The 25,258-nt window shown below is 39.5% G+C and overlaps 4 protein-coding genes across 8 annotated transcripts; 2 read left to right on the forward strand and 2 right to left on the reverse strand.

Moving 5' to 3' along the window:
- Positions 1 to 3,810, forward strand: yipf6 (Yip1 domain family, member 6). Its single transcript, XM_020627039.3, has 2 exons — positions 1 to 561; positions 1,791 to 3,810. The coding sequence occupies exons 1-2, from the start codon at positions 223 to 225 to the stop codon at positions 2,136 to 2,138; spliced, it is 687 nt and encodes a 228-aa protein (XP_020482695.1). The 5' UTR covers positions 1 to 222; the 3' UTR covers positions 2,139 to 3,810.
- A 1,483-nt stretch (positions 3,811 to 5,293) lies between these two features.
- Positions 5,294 to 9,717, forward strand: LOC109977993 (uncharacterized). Of its 3 annotated transcripts, none has more exons than XM_020627592.3 (5): positions 5,294 to 5,942; positions 6,030 to 6,198; positions 6,729 to 6,926; positions 8,223 to 8,433; positions 8,681 to 9,717. In XM_020627592.3, the coding sequence occupies exons 1-5, from the start codon at positions 5,490 to 5,492 to the stop codon at positions 8,931 to 8,933; spliced, it is 1,284 nt and encodes a 427-aa protein (XP_020483248.1). In that variant the 5' UTR covers positions 5,294 to 5,489; the 3' UTR covers positions 8,934 to 9,717. The 3 variants fall into 3 exon arrangements, with proteins under 3 accessions (XP_020483248.1, XP_020483255.1, XP_020483242.1); XM_020627599.3 differs by having other exon boundaries at positions 6,033 to 6,198; XM_020627586.3 differs by having other exon boundaries at positions 5,294 to 6,198.
- Positions 9,718 to 10,214: 497 nt separating this feature from the next.
- Positions 10,215 to 23,370, reverse strand: LOC109978569 (uncharacterized). 3 transcript variants are annotated; one of them, XM_020627892.3, is made up of 19 exons: positions 22,231 to 23,370; positions 21,189 to 21,312; positions 20,621 to 20,757; positions 20,317 to 20,486; positions 19,374 to 19,569; positions 18,801 to 19,063; positions 18,616 to 18,701; positions 18,445 to 18,506; positions 17,621 to 17,859; positions 17,187 to 17,376; positions 17,000 to 17,041; positions 16,707 to 16,836; positions 15,847 to 15,988; positions 14,857 to 15,015; positions 14,481 to 14,601; positions 13,604 to 14,244; positions 13,387 to 13,504; positions 12,543 to 12,612; positions 10,215 to 11,320 (listed from the first exon to the last, which is right to left on the reverse strand). In XM_020627892.3, the coding sequence occupies exons 2-19, from the start codon at positions 21,310 to 21,312 to the stop codon at positions 10,989 to 10,991; spliced, it is 3,222 nt and encodes a 1,073-aa protein (XP_020483548.2). In that variant the 5' UTR covers positions 22,231 to 23,370; the 3' UTR covers positions 10,215 to 10,988. The 3 variants fall into 3 exon arrangements, with proteins under 3 accessions (XP_020483548.2, XP_020483555.2, XP_065803742.1); XM_020627899.3 differs by having other exon boundaries at positions 22,221 to 23,370; XM_065947670.1 differs by lacking the exons at positions 20,621 to 20,757; positions 21,189 to 21,312; positions 22,231 to 23,370 and having other exon boundaries at positions 19,374 to 19,577; positions 20,317 to 20,456.
- Positions 23,371 to 23,510: 140 nt separating this feature from the next.
- Positions 23,511 to 25,244, reverse strand: LOC109978305 (D-aminoacyl-tRNA deacylase 2). The gene is made up of 3 exons (XM_020627737.3): positions 24,509 to 25,244; positions 24,086 to 24,155; positions 23,511 to 23,996 (listed from the first exon to the last, which is right to left on the reverse strand). The coding sequence occupies exons 1-3, from the start codon at positions 24,620 to 24,622 to the stop codon at positions 23,671 to 23,673; spliced, it is 510 nt and encodes a 169-aa protein (XP_020483393.1). The 5' UTR covers positions 24,623 to 25,244; the 3' UTR covers positions 23,511 to 23,670.
- Between the last annotated feature and the right edge of the window lie 14 nt (positions 25,245 to 25,258).

Raw genomic sequence — 25,258 nt, forward strand, 5'->3', positions numbered from 1 at the left:
CCATGACGTCCCACGGAAGTAAACAATCCGCAGGTGACGTGGAGTAAAGTCTTTCACAACCAACCGGACAGGCTGGGTCAGCTGGAGCTGAATTCACGGGTTTATTGGGACATTTGTCGTTTCAGTCGCTTTCTGACTTCTCAGTTTATCAAATGGACTCAACTGTTGTCGTCTAAAAAACTCACTAAAAAAATCCAATCCTCGTTAAAACGCTGAAGTAAAATGGCGTCAGCAGAGGAGGCCAGCAGACCCTTCGCCGGGCTGTCGGACGTCTCCATCTCGGAGGACATCCCCGTGGAGGGGGACATCTCTGTGCCCATGAGCTCCTCCCGGCGGGACGACGAGTTCTCCACGCTGGACGAGCCGGTGAAGGAGACTATTCTGCGGGACCTGAGGGCGGTGGGGAACAAGTTCATCCACGTCCTGTACCCGAAGCGGAGCTCGGCTCTGCTGCGGGACTGGGACCTGTGGGGCCCGCTGCTGCTGTGCGTGACGCTGGCTCTGCTGCTGCAGGGAGGCGCCGCTGACAGCGACGACCAGGGAGGACCTCAGTTCGCTGAAGTAATCACTTTCATACTTTTTTTTTAAAATAATTTGTGTGTTGTGTTATGTCACGTACGAGTATGTTCCAAACTTTCAACTCAGCGACAATAATAGAATAAAATAAAATAACTTTATTGATCCCAAACTGGGAAATTGTGGCGTTACAGCAGCAGGTTATCCAAACACACAATATGAGTATAAAACACAATGTTAGCAAATCTAAACACAATATAATGTTAACTACAAAGTAAATAAGTACTAAAAAATATCAAAACTAAGAATGTGAATATATACAACCAGGATTTAACTAAGCATTACTAGTCTTAAATAGGAAGATTAAATATGGAAGATTGGATTTAAATGTGCAAAAAACAGAGACATAAATGGTTGTAAATTAAATATGAAAGATTAAATGTAAATGTGCAAAAACAGAGTTGTAAATTAAATATGAAAGATTAAATGTAAATGTGCAAAAAACAGAGACATAAATGGTTGTAAATTAAATATGAAAGATTAAATGTAAATGTGCAAAAAACAGAGTCATAAATGGTTGTAAATTAAATATGAAAGATTAAATGTAAATGTGCAAAAACAGAGTGGTACAGACAAGTCTGAAAACAAATCAAAAGAGGTGACTACTGACACAATCAGCTGTCCCACAGTATCGGGAAGAAACGCAGTACAATGACCCTGTGATCTAAACATTCACTGTGCCTGATGATATTATTACTTATGGTGTTTATTTTAATATGACGATCTAAATCTTTGCGAACAAATGTACGCAGACAAAACCTGCATACCCATATTAATCTCCTTTGCACACTTTTTTATCTTTTATTACCTACAAAGGTTACATTGTGGTCGTTTCATTGGGAATATAAATACATTATTTAATTGCAAATCTCATCAGAGAAAACGTACCTATGATAACTTGAATGGGTCTCAAAATATTTAGGCGCTCAATGAGCCAAGTATTTTTTAAATGAGCTTTTTCACTAAATAAACTAAAATAAGCAAATTAAGAAACTAAACACGTTTTTGCTTCATTTCTTAACTTTCTAACTGTTGTTAACCTGTATTACGTTGATTAATCTTCTTAGATCTTGTGTCACAAGCTTGTATCCGTGTCAGAATCCTGTCTGAAGATTAGTCTACCTTGGTTGCTAATATTTATGTAGCTAATATTTGCTCATATGAAATAATCTCTCCTATGCATCCTCACCAAAAATGTATATTTTGTTTTCCAGGTCTTCGTAATCATCTGGTTCGGTTCCATTATCATCACCCTCAACTCCAAGCTTCTGGGAGGCACCATATCCTTCTTCCAGAGTCTGTGTGTGTTGGGATACTGCATCATGCCTCTGACAGCAGCCATGGCGGTGTGCAGGATCGTCCTGGTCGGTGGCACGGGGACGGTCAGCTTCGCCGTGCGGCTCGTGGTGGTGACGGCGTCCTTCGGCTGGTCCACCTTTGCCTCCACGGCATTCCTCGCTGACAGCCAGCCGCCAAACCGCAAGGCGTTGGTGGTGTACCCGGTGTTCCTCTTCTACTTTGTGATCGGGTGGATGATCCTGACATTCTCGCCGTCACAGTAGACGAGAAACAAAAAGAATGGAGGTGAACTGACAAACATGAAGGAGGCTTTGTAGGTTGAAAGGACTAACAAAAAAAAACACCGGTATCTGCCTTTGAACCAAGATGAATGACTACTGAAATGACTGTGGGTGTTTCTCGGTGTCTGATATTGTATTAAGACTAAATAGACTCCATAAATATTCCTAAATAACTCCTTTGGGTGAAGCGTTGGCTCTGTCTCGGATTCCGAGAAGTCCTGGGGACAGTTTTGCTGCAGATGGAGAGTTAGAAAGCTGATGAATATGTTCATATTTTTCCAGTTTGTCTCCCAGATGTGTTTATCAGCTGTGTATAAATAAAGTCTATTGGTGTGTACATAGAAATGCTCTATGAATATTTGAACTACCAGAGATATGATAATAATTGTTTCTCCTCCTGGTCTCCCTGGGTTTGATTAAAACCTCACACTGCTCTTGGACACTTCTACAGTTAGAAAAAGAAACCATCCTGTTCTGACCTACTGTTTTCTGGATATTGGTGTGACCTCGCTTAGTTTGTTTTCCAGGAATTTATAGAACAGATAGACTTGGATTTACCCTCAGAAACTAGAGCCCCACCTAATGAAGCTTGACAAATTAACATTGGAGGCAGTCTGTAATTTCTCATTGAAAATCAACAGTTCAAAACGTTGAGAAACATGCTTTTCACTCTCTTAATGAACATTAGAGGAGAATATTAAAAGTGCTTTTGTCTACAAAATTAGAATGAAGCAGCAGCCAGTTGGCCTAGCTGAGCACTAAGGCTGGAAGCAGAGACAAACTGCTAGCATGCCTCTGTTTAGTAGTTACCAATTTCGCTGAGCAGCATTTCTGAAACTTAGTCAATTACATGTTAAATCTTTTGGGTTTCATCAGTAATTGAAAAACAAAATTCTTCTTCATCAGACTATTTTTTTACCCAAAGTGGTTTAAAGCTTCTCAACAAGAGAGGAAATAAGTACATTTTCTCTTAATTGTTTCTTTAGGCCTGGATGTTGTCTGAAACGGATGCACATATAATTCTGAGACAACTTAATTGTATGTTTGCAAAGGTGAAATCTTTTAACGTTGTCACTCACTGTCCGAGTCACATGAAAAATGATGTCTTGCCATACCTGAGAGCGACACGGTTTCTTTCATGACTGGCTTCAACGTCCATCTTTTCTTCTTGCAGAGCCAAACAGGTCACATGAAACTTTTCATGACACTGATTCTCTGCTGAGGGTAAACGGAGGGGTGAAAAAGGAAGACAATGTTTTATTGCTTGAATGTGTTTCATTTGTAGATGACTTATATCTGCCTTCTGTTTCTTGGATCTCTTTGTGGCGTCCCACATCCCTGTCTTTAGTCAATTGGGAGAATGATGATGTAAAACAGAGTTTCTCAAATGATCAAACCTCAGGACCCAACACCACCTCTTTAATGACAAATCTCTCAAAAACATTCTGAAAACTTGAATGAACATTTGTGCAATTTGGACCCAAGGTAGATCAAAAACATCACTGGATTTCAAAATCACAAAATAAAAAACGGTACATTTTAAACAGGGCCTTTCCCTTCTTTTTTATATTTTAATTTTGAGTGGCAACAAGTGTTACGGTGCATTACTGCCACCTTCTGTGTTGGAGTGTGAATAAACTACCCTGCAACTGGAGCCACAACGTGTACTTTTTCCCCCAGGCACACATCCGCGACCCACTGCTGAGTCCTGTATTTAAATACTTTTTGGAATGAAACAAAGTAAACGTACAGGAGTGGCAATTTTTAGATACTTGTATTTGCATTTTGTGCTTCTTCTTCTTCTTCTACAATTCAGATAGTGTTATACTGTCTTAATGCACTTTCTTTTGACGGCCATACTTTCTTATGACTGTGAAGATTAAGACTATTGAAACAACATACAATTAACTAATACATTACCAAATATTATTATAAATGTAGATATCCATCAATCAGGCTGTATTTAAAGTAATGAAAAAAGCAAGTTATAATGCTGAAATATAATGTGAATGGTACTAAAGGAAGAGTTCTGTGTAATGAGTACTCTTGTAATTCTTTAACTTCAACATAAGTGAGACTCAGGGTTATTTTTAGCTGTGGGTTCCCTGTGTTTACTTCAGTAAAATATAATCAAAGAAGAACAAGAGAACTAAATCGGTTTAGTTTTAGGTGCAGAGCTTGAAGAGAATTAAACTGGAGAGGTGTAAAACTGCAGATTAGTAATATTTCACATTAAGACAGTAGGCTATTGGCTGATTGTCAATATTCTTGCATATGCTAAACCTTTTAACTGCACCCCTTGTAATTAATTGAGAAATGAATATAAAGGAATTTATTACATGAATAAAATAACTATTAAGAATTATATTGAAACATTGCAACTCTGATGGAAAGTTGTCATTTGTTTTGTGAAGACTTGCTTTTGGGCATCACTACAGTGTAGTATCATTTTAGTAGTTTAAGTATATTTGATAAAAATGTCACAAATGGATAAATGTATTTTATGTCCTAGATTTTTCCCTTTATTCACAACAATAGGTAGCATTCAGAATTCTTCTGTATACAAAGAGACAATATCATGCAAATCATGTAAACAAATGAATGTAAACGTTACGACAGGGGATTTTGGACTCATGTAAAGATATTAAACGTTTGGTACAAGAAGCTGTAATAGTTTCTATTGCCTTCCGTTTTTCAGAGTAATAAATTCAATTCATGTAGCCTATTGTATGAACCATAGATACTGTATTAACCAAATAATAATGTAATATTCTGTCTATTGTTTGAATAATAGACTGTAAATAATAATGTAATATTCTGTCTATTGTTTGAATAATAGACTGTAAATAATAATGTAATATTCTGTCTATTGTTTGAATAATAGACTGTAAATAATAATGTAATATTCTGTCTATTGTTTGAATAATAGACTGTAAATAATAATGTAATATTCTGTTCATAATGTAAATTCAACCAATAAAATCAATAGAACTGTGTACTATTTCCCACGAGATCAAACAATACATTCTTCCAAATAAAACTTAAATGTTTATCAATTTTATTTTATTTTCTAGACGATTCCAAAAAAAAAAAAAAGAAGCTTTATCACGTCATCACAGCGCGACGCTTTTAAAAAAAACCAAAACCAAAACAAATCTACGGTGCGCAATGCGTGCGCTCGTAATGCTTGAAATTGCACTAAATAACAATGGCAGTCACAAAAGCTGTCTCGGTTTAAAGTACACCATGTAGGTACAACTCGAGCTGTCCGTCTTAAAGAGCGACTCACCCCGCTGAAGCTCTCACTTTGACCCGCGCACGGTGAGTCTTCTGATGGAGCAGCTGGAGCGGCTTCCTCCTGAAATCTGGGTCTACATATTCAGCTACCTGTCCACGGAGGAGAAGCACACGGTCCGCACCTGTTGCAGGTTCATGAAGAGGGTCGTCGACCACCATTCGCTGTGGAGGGACTACACGGTGGTTCTGTCGGACCTCCGCCGCTACACCTACGGCTTTTGGGACACCCTGAACCACCGGAGGCTCACCCGGGTCGCGGTGCGACGTCTGCGGCGCAAAGAGTGGCGGCGGCTCGTCACCTTCCTGCCCTCCATCACCGCCGTCGTTTTCGTGGAGGACGGAGGACGGCTGTACAAGGAGAAGTACCTGGACAACCTGTCGCGTTTCCCCGATCTGCGGGACCTCGGGGTGCGCAACGCAACGTGGGACCAAGGCATGCTGGGCCAGAGCTTGAGCGAGCACCTGCGGGAGCGACTGACTCACCTGAGCGTGTGTAACGTCCGGCTGCCCTGCACGGTGCATTTTGTAAGCACCGTGGCGCACCTGGTTAACTTGCGATACCTGGTCTTTCATCAGCAGGGGGAGAGCTACTGGCCGGACAGGGTGAGGCCGGTGCCCTGCGACGTGTTCAATCACCTGCTGCTCAACCTGAAGAAGCTGAGGCACCTGTCCTGGGGGATGAAGGGGGAGCCGCCGCAGCCTCTGCCCGATGACTTCTTCAGCCCCGCGGACCCAGAACAGCCAGGTCAGCCTGGCACCTGCTCACCTGTCCGGATTGTCTGTCCGCCTGCTCTTTTGATCAGGACTCTGATTGTCTCTTTGTGTCTTCAAAAGGTCTTTTAATATGACCCATGAGGATTTAATGTGCGGTATATTTAAATGCATGTTTCAAACAGCAGGCCTATGACAAGTTTCCCTAATCCAAGATAAATGTATAGAGAAGTGCTGATATGTTTTAACAGGATATAACTCTCACAGTTGTCCTTGTTCCTCAGCCATAATGTTAGTTTACTTTAAAGCCTCCTATCTAGCTTGGGTTTAATCTGATTTCCCCAAAGGTGTAAATACACTGATTAACATAAAAGTCTGTTGAATGTGGAAAGATAGAAAAGGTGACATAATGAGAATAGCTTTATTTATATAGCGCCTTTTTAAAAACGCAGGTTTACAAAGTGCTTTTGACTAACAGCGACGAGCGACATAAACAACAGCAAGAATACAGCAAATGCAAAAATATCACAGACTCCTTCCTCCTGCTCTCTCTCTCTCCCGCAGGAAAGTATGGCGGCCCGGCGCTGACGAGTCTGGAGCTGCTGGATTACCCAGAACCCATCCTTGCAGAGAACGCCCTGAGGAGCCTGACCTCGCTCAGGTCGCTGATGGTCCGCTACAGTTTCATGAGGGAGGGCGTCAGGTGTCGCCTCAGGTCCTGGCTGAGTCCTCTCCAGCAGCTGGAGACGCTCACCATCGTGGGTTAGTCAGCCTGTTAAAGGCTCTTCTTCTTTTTCTTTTTTTTAGATTGCCAACACCTGTAACTAAAACTCAAAGTAATTCACACATTTTCTTTATTTGTTGAATCTGTAAAAAAAAAAAAATAATAATAATAAAGTGAAAAGAGAAGTTTCAGTCAAACAGACGATTATGTGGATGTGTTGAAAGTCTGCATTGTTGTGTTAGCAAGTTAATGTGAGCACAGTTTGATTAACACAGCTTCATATTGTACATAAAGTGACACAGAATGATCTAAAAGCACTTACCTGACATCCCAATAAGCAGAGAAGTGGGCTTTGTTATTCTTCTTTTCTCTAATCCTTGACTAAAACAGCTCTATACACAGGGCCGTCCCGTCCATGTAAACACAATGTTAACACGGCTCTCACAACAGTACAGCTGGTGGGACTCGCGCGTGTAGATAGTCATGACTCAGAGAGATATTTCCATATAATTGATTTCTGCTGTATTTATGTATAAAAGGTTGCACATTCTTCCTTTGATAATCCAAGTTTCAGGAAGTTTTGGATTCAAATATTTGTGTACATTTTAGAGCATTGGTGTCCAAACTTTTTTTCTTACGGGCCAAAATTGTCGTGTTAGAATCGCTCGCGGGCCACAGGTTTTGTTTTTTAAAATATAGTTGAAAAAATAGTAAGTCTTTGTAGATCAGAATCAAAAGGCTCGCTAAAGAAACCCTTCAATAAAAGGAAATCAAATATTTTGATTTCTTCGTTCTACTTTATTTGTTTTTTTCTCAGAATCAAGCCTGTAACGTGGTTCGTGTTTTTGGAAAAGCTTTCTGCATTTAGCTCGGGACATTAACAACAGTCCGCTTGTTTGCAAAAACTTTGCATACGTTTTTTTTCATAGTTAACAAAAAAAGGCGGAAAATAGTAAAAGCTGTAGATTTAAAAAAAAAAAAAAAAAAGACATACATGTTACTGAACATTTTGTATTTTAAGAATATTGTTCAGCCCTTGTTAACAAGAAAAATAAAAATAAGATAATGTGCCAATCTTAATCGAGGCCCCGGGCCAAAATCTTCTGATTCTTCATTTGAAATCACGGGCCGAAATAAATCCCCTCAAGGGCCGCAAATGGCCCTCGGGCCGCACTTTGGACACCCCTGTTTTAGAGTCATTGGCGTTGATCAGTGAACTCTTTTACCCACCTGAAATATTTGATGCATATTACATGGTGTGGCGATGTTTCTTGACTAAACTGTTTGATCCTCCACATGGGTAAACATGTTTATGATGTCTTGTGTTTCTCCAGGTGGTAACACTCTCGCTTCCTACACTACCACCATCCCATCCTCCGTGAAGAGGCTGACGCTGCGTGTGGCTATAACTCTGAAAGACATGGACTTGATCGCGCCTGCTGTCCCGGGACTCAAGCACCTCGACATCGAGCAGAACCGCTCCACCGGCAACCTCTGCAGACGGATCCCCATGTTGTTCCCGCAGCTCAAGTCGCTCAGGATACGGTGAGACACACAGGAGAGCAGTTTAGTTGTCTGCAGTCTTTTTTTTTTTGATCGTGCTCTCACGTCCTCTGAATCCTCAGTGCTCTTCTTCGTCGTGTTTCATTATTTTCCGGACATTGGGTTTGGATCATTTTTCGATTTCATTTGAACAACGCTGATCATTTTTGCTTGAATGTAAATCTGCTCCTGATGTGTCCGTTTCCTGCTGCAGTCAAAGTTTTACCCGTCTTCGTCTCTTTCCGCTCAGGTTTCACCGTAAAGAACCAGAGAAGGAACTGCTGTGTCTCCACAAGCTGAGACACCTGGAGCGCCTGGAGCTGCTGGTGGATCGTTCGTTTATCTTCAGAGATTACACAAACGGTCCCTCGTGGCCCAGCCCGGGTGTGCAGGAGATCATCAATCAGCTCCAACAGCTGGCCAATAACAGGATCACCGTCGTCACCAAGGTGCCCCAGAGAGACCTCCTACGACAGTGTGACTGTTTGTGTGAGGTTGACTGAAGAGGGGACGATAGGAGAACTAGAAGGATTTTTTTTTTTTTTTTTTTAATCTTAAAATTTTTTTTGAGTGTTGAGTGTCATTTATATTAGCTTAAAATCAGAGAAAAGACTGAAATGAATTGAGGTTGTAAAGGAAGTCTGACATGACAGCACTGATGACATAAAGGGTTAATCATGTTTTTTTTTTTACTGACATGGAGCAGCAGTATTATCTGGCGAACAGGGCCATAAAGAATCAAAGAAATGAATGTGCATCTCTAATTTCAAGCTGTCTTTGATGAAGGCTCATTGTTATTCTGATATGTTAAATATAAACCAGTAAGAACCTCAGTCAGTCTAGAGGAAGTCTCACTTACTTTCCTGCTAGATCTTTTTTAGCTGCCGCTCTCCTCAACAATACAGGGAGGGACACTATGTATTATATTCTCTGTTAGGAATGATATCATGTAATTATTCCAAAAGAAAATGTTACTTTATAGTTTCAATCTGTGACTGAATGTGACAATATGAGCTCTGAAAGTTTCTGTGCGGTGTGGAACATGCAACTTTCCCCTCCAAGTAATTCACTAATACACTAAAGTAGTAAAAAATAGATTGGGAATGAAATGGCAATGAATTATGGAATTATGTAAAAGAACAAATGGTTTCATAGTGTGGCTCGAAGTGAATATTTAGTGCATTATAAACACTGATTGTTCAACAATAACTGAGAGAAACGGAATTAAAGAAAATTCTTCCAGTTGTTTTTTTATTTTCTTCACTCAAATAAAAGTGAAGGATCAAGTCTCGAAGTCTTTACATATTTATAGATCAGTGATCGATGGACAACTGAACACATTTAATGTCTCTTCAAATGTTGAATAAGGTGCAAATAATTCCGGGGACTACAGCCTCTGTACGGGGGGGGGGGGGGGGGGGGGGCTTGATCTAAGTGTCAGGCTATCTGGCTCCCCTTAAAGGCTTTTTTTTAAGGGTTTTGATTTGTTTAGATTGCAGCTCTTTATAAGTGAATCACGCTGGTGTGAATAACTCTGATCCATCCATTATCTATCCCGTTTGAGGTCGCGTTGGGCTGGAGACGATTCCAGCTGTCATAGTGTAAGAGGCGGGGTTACACTCTGGACTGTTTGAGAAAACATGCGAACTCCACAAAGAGAGGCTCCTGTTTTGAACCAAACTCCTCGTTTTCAAGCAACAGCGCTACCCACTGCAGCACCATGCAGCCCTGCAGTGAGAATAACTTGATTCATGTTAATGTACACATTAATTCTGAGAGAACTATAGTATTAATATTGAGCTTTATTTCACCCTCAACTATACAGTATAAACAATATAAACAAAAGATGACATCCTCTTCAATATTTGATTCTTTTGGTACAAATATTGGAAGCACTCATGAACACATTCATGCTGTTACGTTGGAAGTGTCTTTTTCTTCTTAAGAGAACAAAACAATCTGCTGTAACGGGACACAAGAGGAAACCATTTTCATAAACAGCACCATGTTGACTTACAACAGAAAAAATGACTTCATGTCATTAAGAAGAGAAATAAAGCACAAAACGCTCCAATAAGGTGTTTGTACTGCAGGAACTTTTTCTAGGGACCAATAGTGTTTTGTTAACTCGGGTAATAAAGCTGTTGTTTGTTTGGAGGAACCAGGGGCACAAATTCAGCTTGTGCATCACTTCATTCACAAAACAGGGATTTACCGTTTTATCTTAATGCCGATGAGGAGCGATGGATTTTCAAGTTGTTTGCAGACATTAAAGTCAAAGTTTGGCTCTGTTGTCGGCTTCTTTACCAGCGTAAAAAAAACCTTTTGAGAGAAGGAGACAGACTTCTCCACCTCTGCCTCAGAGGCCTTTGACTTAAGGCCTTTGACTTATCAGACAACAGCTAACACAAATAACATCAACGTTACTTTTGGTGTGTTTCCTCCTGGCTGAAAGTTGTTTTTTTTTGTAGAAGTTTCATGAACCAGACAACCGACTTGGAAAATGTTCAGAAAGTGTTCTCAAGAACTTCTCAAGACAAGTCCTGTTCATGTTGACCTCAAAACTCGAGCAGGACCGTCAGTGGCTCCAGAGAGTTCAGGACGATCTCTTGTTTCTGTCCGTAGACTCCCTGCTCCAGCTGAACGCCGGCCTTCGTGCACTTCACTGAGCCCAACATGAGCTCTCTGCAGGCGGACACCAGGGTTGAGAAGAGCTGGGCGCCCCACCACGGCTCACACCCACCTTTGTACTGCATCCGTCTCTTAGCGCTCGCCGGCTCTCCGACCAGAGAGTCCTGAGGGACGAATAATACGCTCCCTGGAAGGTCGAGAATGGAAACCAAGTGTCTCGTGTCTTTTCGGAAAATTTTTGTGGTCATCAGAGTTCTCGCTGTGGAGGCGACGACAGAAAAGAGAGGCAGATTAATATTGATGGATAACATGGTTTGGGTATTAGTGCTTTGAATGTTGTCTTCACTGTAAGACTGCAAAACTCCCTTAAAGATAAGATGAAGAATCATAACAATTACAATTCATGATCAGAAATGCGGATATGGTAGTGGTGTGCAAAAACAAAAATAAAGTTCAGATAACATCCATTAAACCTGTAAGCATTGGAGTGACAGTAGCTCAGTCTGTAGGGACTTGAATTAGAAACTGGAGGGTTGCTGGCTCAAGTCTCAGTACGGACTAAAGTTAAGAAATTGCTCTGGTGGCTGGAGAGGTTGCCAGTTCACTTCCCTTGAGAAAGTTCCCCGAAATTACCATCTTGTCATGGCGCCCCCTGTGTGCAGCCCCCTCACTCTGACATCTCTGCAGTAATGCACGTCCATAGGATCCTCTTTGTGCATGCGTATATTTCAAGCTTGTGTATGTAGCAATTAGAAAATAAAAATCAAGTTAAGAAATATCTACTACCACTATAATAAAAAATATCGTAACCTTTACTTCCAGAGCTCTGTTATAGAAAGCCCTTCAAAAAGGCAAGAATACAGAAAACAGACAAGTCATAAAATCAAAAGAAACTATTATTGTAAAGGAGTTTAAAGTATAAACTAATTAACAGTAGGTACATTATTAGAGTTGTATTCAAAACATAAAGTACTTCTTCACAACCTGCTAAAATATTTCTCTGTTTTCCTTTTTAACAATAACAACAAAAAGTTAAGAAAAAACAATCTATAAACAGGCATTAACAATCCACTCCAGCCAGACAGGACAAACACAGAGAAGATAAATCTAATAAAATCAAGAAAGACTCACCGATAAAAGTTTGTTTTCAAAAGAGGTTTAGAAAAGAACCCTGCCTTAGCTGACCTAAAGTCCTCAGGCAGATTGTATATTTCTAATTGCAATGTTTTTGTTTTTTTTACACTGATATTGGAAAAATAATCTCTTATCAAGGACAAACAATGAAATAACATAATCATCGTCTATAGGTTTTGCTCCAGACTCATTACAAATGTTCACCATTTATTTTTCTCAGCTCCTTATTAGTCAAGTCTATAAAAATAATAAAATACATCTCCTGCTGCACTGCAAGCAATTCTTCTTATTTCACTTCACAAAATTAAATAATGTAATTTGGGGAATATAGAAAACAATCATTTTACCCATTTCATGAGTGACGTCCTCAGTGGCTCCCTGGAAGAAGCTCACATACACAACCATCCCGTCCTGGATCTGAGAACAGAGTGAAAATCCTCTTTTTATGTTAACTGTAGAAACACTGTGAGAAACGTCCTCTCACACTCTATAAATGAATCATTTACGACTACAGCTCACAATTTATGTGCTCACACTTTTCAAGCAGGACCTGAGTGCTCATTCTTTACGAGTTGAATCAAGACAGAGCATTGACAATTGTCAATAAAGTTTTTATTGGAAACGCCCACTCTCATTCTTGATGGGAGGGGGAGGGAACATCAAGCTGCTGCCATGGTGCTGTCGTCCATGTTGGACACTGTCTGCCAGTTTGCAAAATCAGGAAAAAAACGACCTGAAGTCATCTCATGGCTTTGCTCTCAATGAGTGTCCCTCCTCTAAGACCAAATTTCTAACATGCCAGAAGTTCTTCATGCCACACTGCAAGATATATGAAACGCGATTGGGTTGAAATTCAGTCTGATTATAAAATCAGCTGGGCAAATCAAAATCAGGCGAAAATCGTCCTGAAATCATAAAGTGTATTCCTGGCTTAACTTGGGAAGGCAATGCACATAACAGCTAATTTCCAGGATAGAAAAACTTGAAAGAATACCTAGAGGAACTAAACAAAAAGTTGTTCATGGAAATCTATCCTGTAATCTTTAAGACATGTTGCCAACAAACAGTCGAAGCACAAATTGCAATCCTAGCCTTCTACAAATGTAAAATCTCACATCCAGTGTTCGTCTTTTAGAACACATTTACATAACTTAACAAAAAAACTGAATAGAAAAAAAAACAACAACTCACCTCTGCCCACTGAGCGTCGGCCCCGTCCAGGGCTGGTCTGATCTTAACCTTCGCCTGACTGCACTGCTGGATGACCGTCCGAGCCTGAAGTCTCCTCGGCCTCCGAACAGTAGCGGGGCTGCAAACACACAAATGAACAGTAGTTAAAAAACATGCAATAACACTGCTACTAACAAAGCTGCAAAGGAATGTGTTTAGGTGGTACTTGGTGTCATACCTGTCCACCTCAGGAGAGAGTCTGGCTGCCTGCGTCGGAGCAGAACCAGAGACGGTGAAGACGGGCCAGGGTTTGGTGCTCAAGGCCTTCACAGGCTCAAGACCACAGCTGGAGCTCCTCTTAGCTGAAGAACCTCCAGCAAGGTCTTTCTTCCTCTTCTCCGCCCTCTGGACACCACCACAAATTTCTGTCAATATTTGAGACTTGGACTTTGTCTTTAGCCTACTGCTTTGACTTGGCTTGCTTGTGGCTTCATGAGGATTTGTTGCTGCTGCTGCTGCTGGATCACGTGCTTTAGATATGACGTGAACCTGGACGTACCGCGTTCTGCCGCTGCCTTGAGAACTTCTTGTTCTGTTCTGGTCCTGAAGTTGTGTCTTTACCTCTGATGGAACCTGGACACAGTTCAGGTTTTCAGGATGAATGTCAGAGCTGTTTGTTTCCATCTGAGCTTCAGGCTGAGGAGGAGTCGCTGTATTGATAGTCCAGACTTTGGCCACAAAGCTGGTGTTATTCGTCTTATTCTGGAAGATCATGGGAGTTTTGGGCTGGAGGTTGACAGGACTTCTTAGATGAAGGAGGATGGGAATTCTGGGCTGAGGTTTGGCGGGAGTTTCATGCTGCTGGGACAGAGAGATCTCCTACGAGAGAGAAAGTGAGTTTTAACAATCTGAACTGAAGATTTCTGAAACAATTATGGATCATGTCAGAAATAGTAATTCAATGTATACACATATAGAAACTCTTTATATATAGCCGTTTTGATTGTTAGTGTCGTTGTGTTATTTTGTGTCTCACAACATGTTACAAAGATCTCACAGTTGCTTTAAGGTCCATTTTGACGTGCTTGTACCTGAAGTAAGCTGTAAAAACCTACCACTCTGTTCTCTGAGTTTGTTGCTGGCATCCTCTCGTCATTACCAACGCTCTCTGCACCGTCATCAACATCGCAATAGTCAGCCTCTTCATCATGACTGTAATCATCATCATCCTTCCCACTGACAAGAGAGAGAATAAGGGGTCAAAAATATTCAAAACACATTCACTTTTCACCAAAAATCAGCTGCTTTTTCATTTCAACTCCTGCAAATGTATGTATGTCTGCTGTGTACACTCTTAATATTCTGTTACTACTACTGTTATAATGAATACTACTTCTGCTATTATGACTGCCTCTCAGTGCTTGCCTGCTTCCTGGCTGATGCACATAGTTTCTACAGAATTATATTTGTCATTAACAGGAGCCAGCCCACCTGTCGAAATCACTGTGTATCTGTGGTGATCTCAGCTCCTTCAGGTTCGATCCTCCTGCTCCCGTTCGGTTGTCTGGTTTCGGCTTCTTCTTCCTGCTGCACAGTGAGCAGCTGTTGATCCACTTCACCACATCAGATCTCATGGTTTTCCAGAAGTACCTGTCAGAGATCATTTCAAAAGAAACAATGTGATTGTAAATAACAGCACCTCCAGCATTAAGTATAATCTAAACCTAAAAAAAAAACACTTTGAAACTTGTTATATTATTATCATGTACCAGAATGGCAAACAAAATAAGTTAAAGTTTGACCTTTGTTTTTACTACATTATTACTTATGGTTTCTTTGTTAGGGACAGATAGAATATACAAAGACCAACTAAAAACAGCTAATGGACGTATCATAGTGTTCAAAGTCAACTTTATTGTCAATTTCAAAATATGCCAGACATACAGTGGAATCGAAATTTCGTTTGTCTCCGTCCCGCGGTGCAATACAACCAAAATAAGGTAAAAAATAAGATAAATAATATTTACAGTAATAAATTGTAAATTGTGCAAAAGGTACAAAATGGTAAATAAAATTGAAAGAAAAAGTAAACTTGTGCAATATGTGCAATGTGCAGTAAACTGATTGTACTTTTGAAAAGTTAGCTTCAGTTCATAGCGGACGCTAATTTGCAACACCCATCCCTAGAAGGGTTAGAAGTTCAAGAGGAAAAATATGTTTGTACATGGCTAAACAGACTTAAAAACACAACAAATCTAGGTTTTAGTCGGCATTCGAAGGTCAAATATAATGATATTGTCGTCTGCTGTTGGTTGATTTGTGGGTCAAGGTGATGTTAGTCAGTAATGATACATTCGGGTGTATATTTCACCTCTATCAGCATTCCAGGATGTTTACACCTCTGTATCTTTGTGATATTAATTAATCCGTGCTAATCTAAACAAAGACGGTATTTGAGTGCCACATAAGATCCCCTCTCACCTTTCATTGAGCAGCCTGAGACACTTGTTGACGTCCAGGTGGTTCAGCTCGTTGTGATAATCCAACAGGGCCGTTTCCACTTGCTGTCTGTTCCTCAGAACCAAACGCACCCGCTCTCCCCTCACCATGTGGAGCTCTTCATCTGAGGAACCAGCAAACAGAGTCTTTATGTAAAAAGGTTGTAAAGTGACGTTAATCTTTACAAACAGTCACTTTTTTTGTTTGCCGATTATTCGTCAGTTTGTCTTTGCCATTCTTCTTGTCTCAAACAGTCCTCCTCCATCCATCACATCTACTTAGAAATGAGTTGCTATGATGTCATGACTGTGATCTGTTGTCTGTCTTTCGGTTGGAGTGCTGTATTGCAAATCTACATTTATTCGCAAAGCTTTCTTTAATTATTGATTAATTACTATTTATTTAAGTTGTGAGAAATTCAATCGAGCAAGTCAATTTCCTCGAGAGGAAAAAAAAAAGCATTAAAGTAAGAACACCCACTGACCCCCAAGAAAACAAAGTAATCCATGAAAATGCCAAGAAACCAATCACATATTGAGAAACACACGCTGCTGCCACATGAACATAGACAACACGAGACTTGAACCGTAAGAACATTGCCATCATAGACGATATAAAACATGGAGGTTGTTATCAGATGTATGACTTATTTCAAAAGAAAAATATCTGAGTTGGAAGCCTTTTAGTTTAAAACGTAACAGATAGTAAAAAGGGTTCTGACAATAGAAAAACATAGATTAGTAAAAGTGACTTAACTTATTTTTTCAAGTTTGCATTGTCTTTGATATAAAAGAGCACCTTCACATAGTTACATATTAAAACTTTGTTGTTGTTTTTTTTACCTTTGATTGTAAACTGCTTGCAAAACCTCCTGAAGGTGTTTTTCTCTACGTAGCTCAGTCCATGAGGATAGGTGCGTCTGCGCAGGTAGAGATCCACCGCATCGTACTTTGCAAAATAGGCCTGCTCACACTGAAGCAGATCATCCAAAAACATGCAGAACAATGAATGATAAGCAATGTGTCACAGTTTTAAAATGCATAAGAAAGTTGATTAATATATTGATATTTAAAAGGCCCGTGAATGATTTTGTGACTTTTGTCAGTAAGAACACTTAAAAACATCTATTACAGACCTCATCCCCGACAGCAGGCTGGGCTGGACCGTTAGACAAAGTCTGTGGGGGAAAATAAAAACAAGCTTTTACACAATACTCAGCATCTGCTTTGATTTACCACGATAGACTGAACAACCACCAACCAGCCTTTGACTTGATTCTATGTTAAGGATCTAATATACAGACAGAAACTCCTGGGCCTTACTGCTGAGTCACTGTGGACCACGAGGGTGGGCAAAGCGTCAGGGTGGAGGATGATCTTCTCCCCGCTGCGGTCAAAGCAGTCCTCGGTGAAATGGACCGAACAGACAGATGACCAGAGACGAGGATGCCAGTTAGAACGACCCACCGCTTTCAGCCACTGAGACAGCAGGGCATTGTTGTGAAGAGGAAACCTGAAAGAATTTACAACAAAGTAGAGATTTGAAAAGGTGTGTGTAGGTGTCTTTAAAAACAGCTAAGATAAGTCAGTTTAGTAACGACTAGGAACCACAAAAAAACAACAACAATGTATCAATTTGAATCCATTTTTAGAAGGAGAACAGCCAAACTAGCCATCAGTTAGCTACCTCTTTATCAGTTCATCTACTCCTCCATAAATAAAAAGAAGTCTCTTCATTTCAGTAAATGTGTTCATACTTATGGAAGGTGAGGCCGAGGCCTCGCTCCACCGGGCCGCAGCAGTTGGTGCAGTTTTTGACGCTGCAGCGGAGCCACTTCCTCTTGGTTCTGCTGGTGCAGGTGTTGCAGCTGGAGATCCAGCGGGACAGGTCTCGGGTCATGCTGGCCCAGTAGAAGTGCTTTGAGATCTCTTTCTGGCAGATTCCCTGGCTGTAGTGACCCTGGTTGTCATGAAACTGCTGCAGGATCGAGTTTACCTAGAGTCCAAATGCGACACACATTGTCTGATTTTGAGGCGTTCTTGGAAGTTTTCCAAAGTCATGAGCGAGCAGACATAGAAAAAGTTATCCAAAATTATTCTGAATATTTTTTAAGAGATTGTCTCAGATCTGCAATTATACATGTGTATGTTATTGTGAACAAACATATGATGCATATCTGATCGTAAGAAAGCTATAGATTTACTTTTCCAGCAGTGACAATGGCCAAAACTGGACAGAGCTGTTAAATGAAAAGTTTATGATAAGGCACAAAAAAGGGAACCCTGTTTTTCAGGGCCTTTTCTGGGTGATTAGACGTGTTACTCTCTAATTGTGGCACATCCTCTTATAAGTTAAACTTGCAAATTTCTACTTGAAACCTCTCAAACTATTCAGAAAATCGTTCATGAATTTTGAAACCTTTGCCGCTCAAAAAGCTCTAACTTGTACAGAGGTTTACGTTGGGTTATGGTTCATCCTGCTTGAGTGTAATTTATTCATTTCTGCTCTTTTTTTTTTTTTACTTGGCTCTTTTTTCCCCTTACACCAGATTTATTTTAACTGTGTGAAAATCATGCAAACCTCCTCTCTGCTGCGCGGCACTCTGAGAGGAGGAGAGACTCGTGTGAACATCAGAACTCCATCTGAAAACAGAAGAGAAGTGTTAGTTAACACATTTTTAGCTTAGGTTGACACCATCATCTGGTATATTTAAGAATAAAGGAGGCTGTGTTTTATCGGTCTTCCACTCACCTATTAGGGCAAAGCGCTTGGCCATCCGTTTTAGAGACCCTCTTTTTATCTTGCTTTGCATTGGTAAAACCCTGTGGCTCAGATACCTGCAGAATGCAGAGCAAAACATTAAAAGAAAGGCCCAGTTAAATGAAAAGTTCGACTTTAAACATGTGAATGAACCGTTCAGGCGATCACGTGTCTACCTGGCGATTTGGTTGTAGGTTTGAAAGCTTGACTCGATGACGGTCTGCCTTTTCTTGTACACCTTTAGTGCCTGGACCGACGCGGCGTCCTGGTCAGAAGGTGGGAGGGAGTACTGGTGTTCATGAATCTCCATGGACGATTGATCAAAGGCCAGGTCAGAGGTGTCCTTGCTTCGTGAAGCAGCAGCAGCAGCAGCAGCTGTGGAGAGGATTTCTTCCAGACTTTTTGAGCGAAGGAAGTCCTCATCTGAAGTGACAGGACCCTGAAAGCAAAAGGAAGATTATGGGATCATGTCAAACAAGCTCACACAGGTTAACGTTTTCCAAAAGTCTGCACAGATTGGTAAACCACTACCCAAAGCTGCAGTGGAGTAATCCATTGTAATCACATTTTATTCCCCTCTACATTCGTCACTGAGACCCCTGGTGTTCATGCACGTCACTGTAAAATTTAACTTGGTGTATAACTACACTAACAGGATTGTATTCTTGATTCTCCCTGGCTTCCCCCCTTCCTCAAATCAATTCATCCTCTTTTGCTCTTATTCATACTGTATGCGTGGTTTTTATCACCTCCTGCTCCTGTACTGTCACAGGGATGATGGTGGGTACAGCGTCTGGTGATAGAGTCAGCTGACCCTCCTCGCTCAGGGTGAAGCAGGACGGATCAAAGTGTCTCGAGCAGAGGCAAGACCTTGTGCGTAGCGAGCCTTCATCCCTCTGAGCCACCGCCAGCCATCTTCGTCGCTGCTCCACCTCCTTCGGAAACCTGCAGGACTGACCAGTTTAGTGTAAAAATCTATGACAATACTGAGCAGAAACGCTAATTCTGACTGTGGAGTTAAAGCAGAGCCATGTTAGGTCCTCTGTACTCCAAAATGTATACCTTCTTAAGAGTCTTCTGCAAGAAAATACGAAGATGATACAATGTAGAAAACTTCTTTAAAACCTTGTGTCTCATTCTACCTATACTCGCTTTAGCACTGATGACGTTACCACTCATTTCTTTTATTTGTTCTGTTCTACATTTGCACATTCATCAGTAAGCAGCTGTTTAAAAAACATAACAAGTCTATTTCTGTTATTTCCTAGGATACATGTGTTCTCACCAACAAAATAAGTCAAGGATTTATTTTGGGGCTAGGTGTTAAAATCCACAACAGTTGCATCCCTACAACTGTGTCATCTGCATATTATAATAACTTCAGTTGTGGCAATCTTAAATTCATTTTTCAGTGACATATTCTTTTTATTTTTTTTAATTACCTTCTTGCAAACTCTCTTTAAGGTGCTTTGGTATCAAGTGTGGTTTCTAATTATGTTGCTCATAAAATAAACTGATTTGATGTTATTTTAGCATGCATTGCTGACTAAAGGCTAACTATACCGACAAGTCTAGATTAACTTGTTTTAGACCAATAAAACCTTCTAGTAATCTGACACTTACACTGACTAACAGTAAGCATAGGGATGTAGTAAGTAAGTAGAAAATAACGTTGTAAATCTGATGTCTGACCTGTGGAAGCTGAGCTCAGGGTAAACGTAGCTTGAGGCATCGCAGCCGTAGGCCAGGCAGAACTGGACGGGTGGGTCTGGTGTTTTGGTAGGAGTCTGTCTCTGACAAACAACGCAATCTTTAATCCAATTCTTTACCGACTCTGTCACTCCAACCCAGTAAAACATCATCTGGAAGGACAAAGGAGGAAGATTCATTTCTGCCACCACTAACCGTAGTTTTATAAAGATGTATGAATAAATACATGTTTTATATAATAATCTTGGTTTTTACTATCTGTTTAAAAATGATCATCCAAACTCACCATAATCTCCTTTACTGCCCGGACCCGTCCGGCATGGTTGTTGTTGTCATGGTAACGGATCATAACCTCCCTAACTTCCTCATCGCTCCTGACAACGCGGAGCAGTCGGCCTCGATAAGTGCGCCATAAACGGCCATCTGGTGGAAAAAGGCATGAACTGCAGTCTGTACAACTCTAATAAAAGCAAATGAATGTTTTTTTTTTGGTGCTTACTAGGTATTTAATTTCCATTTATTTATCATTTATTCAACTAGAAATGTTAAATTACAATTTCATTTCTTTTTAGCAATACTTCTAGCGAAAATAAATCAACTAATAAACATGTTTAGAGGAATAGAATTGAGGTCTAAAAGAATTGTTGTGTTGTGAAGACTGAATACACAACATACGTATGTCAATATGAGCAGTTATAAGTTACAATTTTTACAGGAGAAAAGCTGTAATTACCATAGCAAATGTTTGCAGAGTGAACAGTTAAGAGAAACTAAACATTGGGAGTTGAAGCTTTAGCTGTTCTGCAAAGGGGGGAAATCCAAAATTTGTAGGTGTCAGTGTAAATGTAAATTACCTTTATAGAGGAATTTTTTGCTTGCAGCTCTGGTTACTTTCTTTGAACTCTTTGATGCATCTACAGGATACGTTCCTGTTCGCACAAACTGCTCCACCTTATCCAATAATTCAAAAGAGGGCATCTGTAAAGGAAGAGATGAGTGACAGATGTTAATTCCAAAAGTAATGTTTTAACTTTTAAACAGATGTGTTATCAATAGACTGTAGGTGTTATCACAAAAGAAACCATATGTAGTCAGTAATTTATGGGATTCACAAAATAAAGGTATAAAGATCAGCCAATTTAATGACTCTCATTCCTGATGATAGAAATGTTGACAATAATTCCATTGTTTGATTTGCATTAGTGTGGGTAAGAGTGCTATACTTTTCAGTGGGACTCCTGGTAATTGTCCTTCACTTATTGTTGTTGCAGCTGTTAGGAATATTTTTTTTTCACTTCATACTGAAAGTCTTAATATTAAATCATGCTAAGTGAAACCAAATGATCAATTCGTTTCTTTATAACTAAGCCAGTATTATCTTCCATTTGCTAATTAAAAAAATATATTTTGAATTAACTCTTCGAGGTTGATAGCCTTTTATTTATTTTTTTACAGTTGAAATTTTTTACCTCGTAAAATTGTTAATTATTGATGCAAAAATAATAATAATTATAAATATATATATATATATATATATATTTATATACACAAACATGTATATATACATTTTTTTATAGTTGATATAAAAATGTAATTGTATTTTTTTTTACCTGGTAAAATTGTTAATTATTGATGCAAAAATAATAATAAATATATATACATATATATATATATATTTTTTTTTTTACAGTTGAAATAAAAATTGAATTGTTTTTTTTTCACCTGGTAAAATTGTTAATTATTCATGCAATAATAATAATTATTATAATTTACTCCAAAATTCAGTCTATTCTTATTTGATCAGCATGAATAACGACGGAAACGTTAATATTGTACGCAAATTGTATGAAAAATTAACACAAAATAGCTCAAGTTTCTCAACTAACCGTTTCCCACCTTAGCACATCTTGCGTCCGGTAAACAGAAATGTTCGTTACACCGTCAGCAGCTTTCAACAAAAACTGAAGTTTCGGTGTTCTGTTTTTACACCGAAATGCTCACAAAAACAACTAGATTAACTTTGCCTCATCCAAATGTATATTTACATTTTACAGAGTGATATATATCGAGTCAAACTGATGGCTAACTGCAGCATTTGGTGGTGTGCATTTTAAGCTGGCAGCAGTTTCATTGTACTTTCCGGTGTTCGAACTTTCAAAATAAAAGCTCAAACTTTGCTTGTAACTTTGTGACGTTATTATAGAGCGCAATTGATCCAACAATGTTAGCCATGAAATGAAAAAAAACCAAAAAAACATTTAGCATCTATTATCTTATTTTAAATATATATATATTTTTTTTCACAATGGCCATTTTAATATATGTTAATATTTTTATATTCGAAACAGATTAACACTAGGTTGACGGTTATATTATTTTAAATACACGCTTTAGTTTGAGTAAAACATTGACCCCTAATTCCCATCCTCATTAAATAAAAATATAGGTCCCCGTTTTCTTTAAATCGTCCTTTACATCGTCTACTTGAATTCATGTGATTTATTGAAGTGGGAAAGGTGTTATAGCGGAAGTTCTGCTGCTGCTACTCTCTGCTAACTTGACAAAAGGGCAGTTTTGACACAGGTTGTAAACGCTGCTGTAACCCAAGCTAACTGTGTGCTGTCTATTTCCGTTCCCCAAAACAAAGCAGAGCGCCTCCTGCTGGCCCGGGGGAGATAAGATGTGCACCAGTCGCGACACTCCATAATCTAAAACAATCACTTTTGTTGAACCAGGGGGAACCTATTTTTCTTTTTTCATGTGGATTTTTTCAAAAGGATGTTTTTGATCTAAAAAGACACCCTGGTTAAATTATAGTCAATCATTACACACTTCCTGTGAGGTGTCAGGTTGGCACTTTGCAGAACAATCAAGCCCATTTTCACCAAACCTAACCACATCTCTCCATTAGGACAGCCTTCCAGAAATTGTTCACTAAGGTTGAAAGTGTACTGTAATCTTAAATGTAACTTTAAGCAGCCAGGATACAATAAGATTTACCTCTATAACAGTGCTTCATTATTAAATATAATACCCATTGATCTAATTTTTAACAAAAACAATCCTCGGAAAATTGACTTTTTTAAATTGTAATGCAAATTGAATACTGCCTTTTGTTTTCTACTCACTCAAACCCTTAGAGAATTACACAAAAAAAAGAGTAAAAAACATCCCAAAACGATTCCAAATGTAGTTTTTTGACAATAGAGACATTTCCAGTGTGATTGTATCTCGTATTTTTTGATAGTATTTACAAGTTAGATGTAAATTTAGACATATTTACAATATCCTTTATGGCATTAAAAAAAAGACATATATTTTGTATTTCCTTGCAGCTCAAAACTCCATCAGATGTGTGTAGGGTCCGTTGGTGTCGAGCTTCAGCACTTGTCTGTTTCCATATGTCCCGTGTTTCACTGTCACTTCAGCTTCACCTGAAGCAGCAGCAGCAGCCAGTTCCTTCTCACACAGAGACACAAAGGTGCCATAGAGCCGTAGTCCGTCCTCTTTACCGATGTTGTTGTGGTACTGCATGCCTCTGCCTTTGGCCTTCCCACCCAGCGTGGCCTGAGGAACGATCAGCACGCTGCCGGGAAGCTCCAATACTGACACCAACTTCCCCGAATCGGTCTCACACAGGCGCAGGTTCAACAATGTGGACACTGTATTGGAGACAGAGTAGAGCAGACATATTTAGAGAGCAGTGCAGAGCATGAAGGGGTCAAAACAGGGAGGTTATAAGGTCACTGACCCATCTTTGGCAGGATTTCATCTGTAGCTCCTTTAAAGAAACACACATAGATCAGTATTCCTCTGTTGACCTGTAACAGAAAAACACACACACACTTCAGCAACACTGACAACTGCCATATCACGTGGTACAATAAGCAATAGTTGGAGCTCTTCTTTGTCCCTCGGATATTTCTTACTGACAACCGACTCACTGTTTTAGTTTGAGGATTATAAATCACAATGATCTCTCTCTTTGAATCTTATTTTCCTACTTAAAGAGATTCCCTGTCTTCAAAATCAACTTTTCACATCATTCCCTAAGTACAGTGCACATCACTGGGGTGTATTGACACGTCATAAGCATCTTATCATGCAAATATTCTATCAAATGGAGATGATTAAGCTGCAGTAAACAAACACGTTGGGTGTGGTCATGTCTCACCTGTACAAACTCAGCCTCAGAGTGTTCGTCTGCTGGTTTCACCTGAAGTCTGGCCTGCAGACACTGCTGCAGCACCGTCCGAGCCACTGGAGCACCACTGCCTTTCTCTGTCATCACGAAAGTTTGTCCTCTCTCTTTTCTCCCTGCTTGAAACTCCGTCTACACTGCAGGCTACAGCAAGGAACAATCGGGCTAAATTTGAAATATCCTGCACAAACGATCAGAACGATATTGACTGAAAAACTGCCAGAGCTCCTGATGAATGGCAAAGACAGATCACATAAGACACACGCAAAACACTTCCGTGTAATGACAAAGTAATTTGCCCAAAGGCACGCATAGTTGCGCATTATTTTCGCATGTTCGCTCTTTCTTTTCAATCTTTTATTGGGTGGATTTTATTTACGTAGTTATTTTTTTAATGCAAAACGGAATTTTTTAAAAAGTGTTTAAATTCACATGAGAAAACGACGGGGGGAAAAAAGTAACAAAATCAATGAATAAATAAACTCATATTTACAATAAAAGTATGAAGACAAGGTGGAAATAACAGAAAGAAAAAATACACTTACCAAACTTTTTTTTTTTTTTAAAGTAGAATAAATCATTCAGATAGCCTAAATAAAGGTTTTATATTGTTTAAATAGATTGGTAAATAATTTAAGATAAAATAGATATCAATAAAAATAATAGCTGTTGTGCTCTGCATAAAACATTTTATATGGACGCAAGTTTTTCCCAAGTAAAATG

The sequence above is a fragment of the Labrus bergylta genome, chromosome 18 (genome assembly GCF_963930695.1).
Source record: "Labrus bergylta chromosome 18, fLabBer1.1, whole genome shotgun sequence".
In the NCBI taxonomy this organism is placed as follows: domain Eukaryota; kingdom Metazoa; phylum Chordata; class Actinopteri; order Labriformes; family Labridae; genus Labrus; species Labrus bergylta.